We start from the raw sequence: 10,000 nt of genomic DNA, 5'->3' as shown, positions 1-10,000 counted from the left end.
GGTGTAGTAGTGCGTTCATGTCGTGCCAGAATTACGGCGTCAAAACCATTTGTTCACGTCATCATCAGTAGCACCTTCCAGTGTTAGTGGTGTAACGTCCGGATTAAACTCTACCACATTATTACGAAAGATTCATTCAGAGAGTAAAGATTCAACGCCATATGATTTACAGTGATCGCTTCAAGAGGTTTTAAGCCACGCCCCCTTCATTTCATTCACTGAGGCTGACACACACAGGCCATGCCTGCTTCTCTTCTTTCATTGGGTCTGACACACAAAGGCCACACCTCCTTAATCTCATTCACTGAGACTGTAAAACCCAGAGGCCACACCTCCTTCACTTCATTACCAGGGATTGAGAAACACAGAGGCCACACCCCTCACTGACACTAAGACACAATGGCCACGCCCCCTTCACGGAAGAAATGCTGGTGTGTAGTAAATATTGACGCTGGAGCATCAGTCATCTGTTGCTGTGTGGTGGTACTTTCAAGTCTCAATGAATGTAGTGCAGTAAACCACAAATATTAACCACACACACACACACACACACACACACACACACACACACACCTATGAAACCCTGTGAAACATTAACATTAACGAGTAGTGATTTGCATGTGGAGATTGCATACGTCGCAGACGATTTACACAGAATCGATGTTGAAGTCAGAATGCAAATGAGGTTCATATGCAAATGAGGTTTTATCGGCGTTGGAAGGTTCTCGGTAACCACAGCCAGCTCAGACGTGTAAAACCGAAACCCGACACATGTTACCTTTCTAGCTAGCTATTACTTTAGCTATTAGCCAACTGTGTTCGATTTCAGAGCCAAAATTCCAGCCAGAAATAACGAGTCTTCTAACGCACGTGTGCAGTGACGATGTTTCCCTCATACTGAGGTAAAACCAGAGGAAACGTCCAAGAATTTGAACACAGCCGATGTCTTGAGAAATCAAAGAGAAGGGAAATTCAAACCCAAACGCTCGAAGTATAATCTTCCATGCTAAGAAATGAGCATAACTTTTATAATCGCTAGTTTTTTTTTTAAAAATCATGTCGGACATATTGCTTAATAATTCACTAATTATTTAGCGTATAATGATTTTACGTTAAATTACATCTTGTTGTAGAGATCGGTTGGAAACAACAACAACAAAAATCGCAAATCCAACGTAGCTTCACAATTTAGCAATGTGTCTGTTTGGATTATATACCAGCATTAAAAAACGAGTTGTAATATAAACAGTAGGCACGTATCTTTTGAAACAAGACCTTTTGACCAATCATATGCTTTGCGCTGGAAAATTGTTAGTAGCCAGTTATTAGCTAGTGATGGTTTAATGGAGTCAACTTCTTAACAACGTCAAAATTTTAACATGAACAGTGTTCAGTGTGAGAACTTTAGATCTAGTAACGAAATGTTTTTCTTACACCGGTGCCCACGTGGACAACTCTGTACGAGTTGAATATCGTAAACTCAATAATTGGCACGTGTCTGGCGTGATTACAGAACGTCGTCCATCGTATAAACGTCCATCACTCGAAATGATCGCAACCTTCAAAGGAACACGAGCGTATTTAAAATGCCAACGTTGCAAATCATGAATGAAAACTAGCAGGCACCATTTAGCATCATGGCGCTAATTAGCGGGCTCCAGGCCTCTGTTCCCTGCCAGCTGCATTAGCGTGTTGGACCGTGTTAAGGCTTTAATGATATGGGTTTATAGCAGAACCTGAGCTTTAAAATAAACATAAAACATTATCGTCCGAGCCCCCGGCGCGCGAGTGTGTCTGCAGGCTTCTGCACATGGTTGTAAAACCCTCACAGTCCAGAGCAGCGAGGCTGGAGAGGGGTTTACAGCCGGGTGTGTGAGTGTGGAGCTAATATGGATACTACTACTGATCACACACACACACACACACACACACACACACACACACACACAGAGGAAAAAAATAATAAACAAAAGTGTAGACTTGATGGTTGGCTGCCGTGTCATTAGTAAGAACAGAGACTGTGTTGAAAACACACACACACACACACACACACACACACACACACAGGTGGCACTGCGCTGCTGTCAGACTTCACATATACACACAATACAGAAAGCTCATTCCAGTAATAAGTCTTTCCATGTAATCTGGCAGTATTAATATAGTAAACAGCAGTAATATTTCAGTACATAGTAGTAAAGCAGTAATAATATTGTAAGTACTAAAATATTACTGCTATATTGATCCTACTAATTACAATATTACTGCTACATTACTATGTACTACAGTATTACTGCTATATTACTACTACACTACAATATTACTGCTATATTACTACCACACTACAATATTACTGCTATATAACTACCACACTACAATATTACTGCTATATACTACCACACTACAATATTACTGCTATATTACTACCACACTACAATATTACTGCTATATAACTACCACACTACAATATTACTGCTATATACTACCACACTACAATATTACTGCTATATTACTACCACACTACAATATTACTGCTATATTACTACCACACTACAATATTACTGCTATATTACTACCACACTACAATATTACTGCTATATTACTACTACACTACAATATTACTGCTATATTACTACCACACTACAATATTACTGCTATATAACTACCACACTACAATATTACTGCTATATAACTACTACACTACAATATTACTGCTATATTACTACTACACTACAATATTACTGCTATATTACTACTACACTACAATATTACTGCTATATTACTACTACGTACAATATTACTGCTATATTACTACCACACTACAATATTACTGCTATATAACTACCACACTACAATATTACTGCTATATTACTACTACACTACAGTATTACTGCTATATTACTACTACAATATTACTGCTATATAACTACTACACTACAATATTACTGCTATATTACTACTACACTACAATATTACTGCTATATTACTACTACACTACAATATTACTGCTATATAACTACTACACTACAATATTACTGCTATATTACTACTACACTACAATATTACTGCTATATTACTACCACACTACAATATTACTGCTATATTACTACTACACTACAATATTACTGCTATATTACTACTACACTACAATATTACTGCTATATAACTACCACACTACAATATTACTGCTATATTACTACTACGTACAATATTACTGCTATATTACTACCACACTACAATATTACTGCTATATTACTACCACACTACAATATTACTGCTATATAACTACCACACTACAATATTACTGCTATATTACTACTACACTACAATATTACTGCTATATTACTACCACACTACAATATTACTGCTATATACTACTACACTACAATATTACTGCTATATTACTACTACGTACAATATTACTGCTATATTACTACCACACTACAATATTACTGCTATATACTACTACACTACAATATTACTGCTATATTACTACTACACTACAATATTACTGCTATATTACTACTACACTACAATATTACTGCTATATTACTACTACACTACAATATTACTGCTATATAACTACCACACTACAATATTACTGCTATATTACTACTACGTACAATATTACTGCTATATTACTACCACACTACAATATTACTGCTATATTACTACCACACTACAATATTACTGCTATATAACTACCACACTACAATATTACTGCTATATTACTACTACACTACAATATTACTGCTATATTACTACCACACTACAATATTACTGCTATATACTACTACACTACAATATTACTGCTATATTACTACTACGTACAATATTACTGCTATATTACTACCACACTACAATATTACTGCTATATACTACTACACTACAATATTACTGCTATATTACTACTACACTACAATATTACTGCTATATAACTACTACACTACAATATTACTGCTATATAACTACCACACTACAATATTACTGCTATATTACTACTACACTACAATATTACTGCTATATTACTACCACACTACAATATTACTGCTATATTACTACTACACTACAATATTACTGCTATATAACTACTACACTACAATATTACTGCTATATACTACTACATATAACTAATGCATAATTACACTCTACATTATTACTACTACATTATGAACACTACGAACCCTACAGCATTACTATTACACTTTACTACAATGGCATTACTATTACAGTATTACTGCTATATTACTACTACTTACATTACTGCTATATCACTACTAATTACTACATTACTGCTATATTACTACTACACTACAATATTACTGCAATATTACTACTAATTACAATATTACTGCTATATTACTACCACACTACAATATTACTGCTATATAACTACCACACTACAATATTACTGCTATATTACTACTACACTACAATATTACTGCTATATTACTACCACACTACAATATTACTGCTATATACTACCACACTACAATATTACTGCTATATAACTACCACACTACAATATTACTGCTATATAACTACTACACTACAATATTACTGCTATATTACTACCACACTACAATATTACTGCTATATTACTACCACACTACAATATTACTGCTATATTACTACTACGTACAATATTACTGCTATATTACTACTACGTACAATATTACTGCTATATTACTACCACACTACAATATTACTGCTATATTACTACCACACTACAATATTACTGCTATATTACTACCACACTACAATATTACTGCAATAATATAGTAATATTGTAGTAGTAGTAATATAGCAGTAATATTGTAGTGTGGTAGTAATATAGCAGTAATACTGTAGTGTGGTAGTAATATAGCAGTAATACTGTAGTGTGGTAGTAATATAGCAGTAATATTGTAGTAGTAGTAGTTATATAGCAGTAATATTGTAGTGTGGTAGTAATATAGCAGTAATATTGTAGTAGTAGTAGTTATATAGCAGTAATATTGTAGTGTGGTAGTAATATAGCAGTAATATTGTAGTGTGGTAGTAATATAGCAGTAATATTGTAGTGTAGTAGTTATATAGCAGTAATATTGTAGTGTGGTAGTAATATAGCAGTAATATTGTAGTGTGGTAGTAATATAGCAGTAATATTGTAGTGTGGTAGTAATATAGCAGTAATATTGTAGTGTGGTAGTAATATAGCAGTAATATTGTAGTGTGGTAGTAATATAGCAGTAATATTGTAGTGTAGTAGTAATATAGCAGTAATATTGTAGTGTAGTAGTAATATAGCAGTAATATTGTAGTGTAGTAGTATATAGCAGTAATATTGTAGTAGTAGTAATATAGCAGTAATATTGTAGTGTAGTAGTAATATAGCAGTAATATTGTAGTGTAGTAGTAATATAGCAGTAATATTGTAGTGTAGTAGTAATATAGCAATAATACTGTAGTGTGGTAGTAATATAGCAGTAATATTGTAGTGTGGTAGTAATATAGCAGTAATATTGTAGTGTGGTAGTAATATAGCAGTAATATTGTAGTGTAGTAGTAATATAGCAGTAATATTGTAGTGTGGTAGTATATAGCAGTAATATTGTAGTGTAGTAGTTATATAGCAGTAATATTGTACGTAGTAGTAATATAGCAGTAATATTGTACGTAGTAGTAATATAGCAGTAATATTGTAGTGTGGTAGTTATATAGCAGTAATATTGTAGTGTAGTAGTTATATAGCAGTAATATTGTAGTGTGGTAGTTATATAGCAGTAATATTGTAGTGTAGTAGTTATATAGCAGTAATATTGTAGTGTGGTAGTAATATAGCAGTAATATTGTAGTGTGGTAGTAATATAGCAGTAATATTGTAGTGTAGTAGTATATAGCAGTAATATTGTAGTGTAGTAGTTATATAGCAGTAATATTGTAGTGTGGTAGTAATATAGCAGTAATATTGTAGTGTGGTAGTAATATAGCAGTAATATTGTAGTGTAGTAGTAATATAGCAGTAATATTGTAGTGTAGTAGTAATATAGCAGTAATATTGTAGTGTAGTAGTATATAGCAGTAATATTGTAGTAGTAGTAATATAGCAGTAATATTGTAGTGTAGTAGTAATATAGCAGTAATATTGTAGTGTAGTAGTAATATAGCAGTAATATTGTAGTGTAGTAGTAATATAGCAATAATACTGTAGTGTGGTAGTAATATAGCAGTAATATTGTAGTGTGGTAGTAATATAGCAGTAATATTGTAGTGTGGTAGTAATATAGCAGTAATATTGTAGTGTAGTAGTAATATAGCAGTAATATTGTAGTGTGGTAGTATATAGCAGTAATATTGTAGTGTAGTAGTTATATAGCAGTAATATTGTACGTAGTAGTAATATAGCAGTAATATTGTACGTAGTAGTAATATAGCAGTAATATTGTAGTGTGGTAGTTATATAGCAGTAATATTGTAGTGTAGTAGTTATATAGCAGTAATATTGTAGTGTGGTAGTTATATAGCAGTAATATTGTAGTGTAGTAGTAATATAGCAGTAATATTGTACGTAGTAGTAATATAGCAGTAATATTGTAGTGTAGTAGTTATATAGCAGTAATATTGTAGTGTAGTAGTTATATAGCAGTAATATTGTAGTGTAGTAGTAATATAGCAGTAATACTGTAGTGTGGTAGTAATATAGCAGTAATATTGTAGTGTGGTAGTTATATAGCAGTAATATTGTAGTGTAGTAGTAATATAGCAGTAATATTGTAGTGTGGTAGTTATATAGCAGTAATATTGTAGTGTGGTAGTAATATAGCAGTAATATTGTAGTGTAGTAGTAATATAGCAGTAATATTGTAGTGTGGTAGTAATATAGCAGTAATATTGTAGTGTGGTAGTAATATAGCAGTAATATTGTAGTGTAGTAGTAATATAGCAGTAATATTGTAGTGTAGTAGTTATATAGCAGTAATATTGTACGTAGTAGTAATATAGCAGTAATATTGTAGTGTAGTAGTTATATAGCAGTAATATTGTACGTAGTAGTAATATAGCAGTAATATTGTAGTGTAGTAGTTATATAGCAGTAATATTGTAGTGTAGTAGTATATAGCAGTAATATTGTAGTGTGGTAGTTATATAGCAGTAATATTGTAGTGTGGTAGTTATATAGCAGTAATATTGTAGTGTAGTAGTATATAGCAGTAATATTGTAGTGTGGTAGTTATATAGCAGTAATATTGTAGTGTGGTAGTTATATAGCAGTAATATTGTAGTGTGGTAGTAATATAGCAGTAATATTGTAGTGTAGTAGTAATATAGCAGTAATATTGTAGTGTGGTAGTTATATAGCAGTAATATTGTAGTAGTAATATAGCAGTAATATTGTAGTGTAGTAGTTATATAGCAGTAATATTGTAGTAGTAATATAGCAGTAATATTGTAGTGTGGTAGTAATATAGCAGTAATATTGTAGTGTGGTAGTTATATAGCAGTAATATTGTAGTGTAGTAGTTATATAGCAGTAATATTGTAGTGTGGTAGTTATATAGCAGTAATATTGTAGTGTAGTAGTAATATAGCAGTAATATTGTAGTGTGGTAGTTATATAGCAGTAATATTGTAGTGTGGTAGTAATATAGCAGTAATATTGTAGTAGTAATATAGCAGTAATATTGTAGTGTAGTAGTAATATAGCAGTAATGTAATTAGTAGTAATACAGCAGCAATATTGTAATTAGTAGTAATATAGCAGTAATGTAAGTAGTAGTAATATAGCAGTAATACTGTAATAGTAATGCCATTGTAGTAAAGTGTAATAGTAATGCTGTAGAGTTCGTAGTGTTCATAATGTAGTAGTAATAATGTAGAGTGTAATTATGCATTAGTAATAATGTCGTAGAGTAAATTAAACATGGGACATTAATCAACTTTGCATCAACAAATATCTTTAAATTAAATCCTTGTATCTGGTGTTAAAGTTCTAACATTATGGTTCACCCATAGAAACACACGTACACTACATATTTACCTCAGACGCATGAATATATTACTTCATTTCCCACAATCCCTCGAGCTCTCCCCTCACACAATCAATTAGAGCAGCTCTAATCCACCACTCCTGGGTTTTAATGAGTGTTTAATTACTATTTAAAGAAGGTTTATGGTAATGAGCAGCAGATTTACGTGTATTCATTTAGCAGATGCTTTAAATGACCTAGAATAGAAGCAGAATGCAATCCTAACACACAGCTGAGCTGTAAAAGCCCTGGGACTCGAGCTAAACATAGCTAGCTGACAACGGCTAGCAAGAAACAAAGTTTCTAGCATTATTAAACAACCGATAAGCAACACACTGAGGAAATATTGTCAATGAGTGTGCGTGAGATCAGTGTGTCTCCTTCACCAGTTACATTAATAGTGGTTTACATCAGTAGCTAAAAATATAGCTATATATATATATATGCATTTTTTTTGTCAGCTGGCATCGCTAAGCGAACACACCAAAAGATTAGCACAACTTCACACTTTTGTAGTCTGTATATTTTTGAAAGCTAGTCTATGCATATCCTGGTTTTCCAGGAAGTGTGGGAGTGCTGGTGCTAGTGCCGATTTATGTATGTTAGACTAAATGTACACACACTCACACAAAGTCTGTGTGAAAGAGCTGAATTGAAGTAGGAAAAACATCAGCCGGCTTGAATGGCATCAGCGACATTAGCAGTGATGAACAGCACAGCTAAAAGTTAGCAGTGGCATAGCATGTAATAGCTAATTAGCTTCCTAATTTAGCTGCTACAATCAGGACCAACCACCAACAAACACCGAACTGGGCTAGCATGGGTGAATTAGCATGTACTGACCAATGATTCACTAGCATCCTCCTTCCCATAATGCTCAACTCATTCAAAATACTGTAGCCTCATGCTAGCCTTAGAGAGGGCTAACTTCCTGTTAGCCAGGTGTTAGCGTGACCAGAGTAGTGTGATGGTTCAAAGCTAATTTCAAAAGGCGGAAAAAACAGCAGAATTCACTCACCATTATCACACTTCGGTACAGCCAACGCAACGTATCGGTGTGGATCTGCTTATCTCCGTCTCTCTCTCTTTCTTTCTTCTACTCTCTCCACTTCCGTCTCTCTCAGGCGGTCTCCTGTAGCCACAACTTCCTGTTTCTGTCTTTAATTCAGAGTTTCCATGCGCCTGAGCTAAAACGGGCCACGCTGTCTCTGTGCACGAACGTGTGTGTTGCTTTGTAGGTGTATAATTCCTGGCTGTGGCTCGTCTGTTGCTGTGCACCATGTTTTGGCACCCCTTTTGCTCCATCCATCAATGGACGAGGGCCACCATGGGACCACCGCTGAGCACATGCTTGGGTGGTGGTTCATTCTCGAGGTGACAAAATCCTTAGCTGTAGAAGAATTGCCCACCCACATTCACCACGATTGGCCAGTTAAGACATGTGAATAAAGAGGTGGAAACTAGCTGGAAGTCCAACTCCATGACTAACCATGGGTTTATCAGAGAGCAGTGTAGGGTTTAACGGCAGCGACATGGAAACGTTGTTCCGAAATTTCAAAATTTAACTGGTGGATGATCGCAGAACGTGATGCGAAGGACCGTTTACCTCTGCTGCTCGGTCATTGAAATAGTTTAGTTGCTTGGTTGAGGTCGCTTTCTCCTTTTGTTCACACTGGCAACTGAAAACTCACTCATATGGCTTGTAATTTGTCTCTTGTGGGTGTGGTCTATACTTTGCATGTGGGTGTGCACTGTCCAGCGTTTTTTTTTTTTTTTTTGTAGTATTAGTAGCTATATATAGCTGCTAACTAGTCAATAAAACATCATCAGCTTTCACATCACACCTTGCTGTTTACTAACCAGCACCTGGTTTACTTCTCTGTGTGTTTGATATTTATCGCATGTAGCCTCGTTGATGCCTTTACTCTAACCAGGAGTTCCATTATGACAAGTTGTTTGTTTATTTCTGTGTGTATGTGTGTGTGTTTGTG

The 10,000-nt window shown here is 34.2% G+C and overlaps 1 protein-coding gene across 7 annotated transcripts in view; it reads right to left on the bottom strand.

Moving 5' to 3' along the window:
• Positions 1–10,000, bottom strand: part of dnmt3aa (DNA (cytosine-5-)-methyltransferase 3 alpha a) — a 54,551-nt gene that overhangs the window by 23,324 nt on the left and 21,227 nt on the right. The window contains exon 1 of one of the 7 annotated variants that reach the window (XM_017455231.2): positions 9,028–10,000. This exon is cut by the window's right edge and continues 17 nt beyond it. The exons of the other annotated variants lie outside the window; for them this stretch is intronic. Coding sequence (XP_017310720.2) covers positions 9,028–9,030 — 3 coding nt within the window. The 5' untranslated portion in view covers positions 9,031–10,000. The remainder of the gene's footprint in view (positions 1–9,027) is intronic. 7 annotated transcript variants of the gene reach the window in all.

Source organism: Ictalurus punctatus, chromosome 2 (assembly GCF_001660625.3).
Source record: "Ictalurus punctatus breed USDA103 chromosome 2, Coco_2.0, whole genome shotgun sequence".
Lineage (NCBI taxonomy): Eukaryota > Metazoa > Chordata > Actinopteri > Siluriformes > Ictaluridae > Ictalurus > Ictalurus punctatus.
The sequence above is the reverse complement of the archived record's forward strand: the minus strand, read 5'-3'. Positions and strand labels throughout refer to the sequence as shown.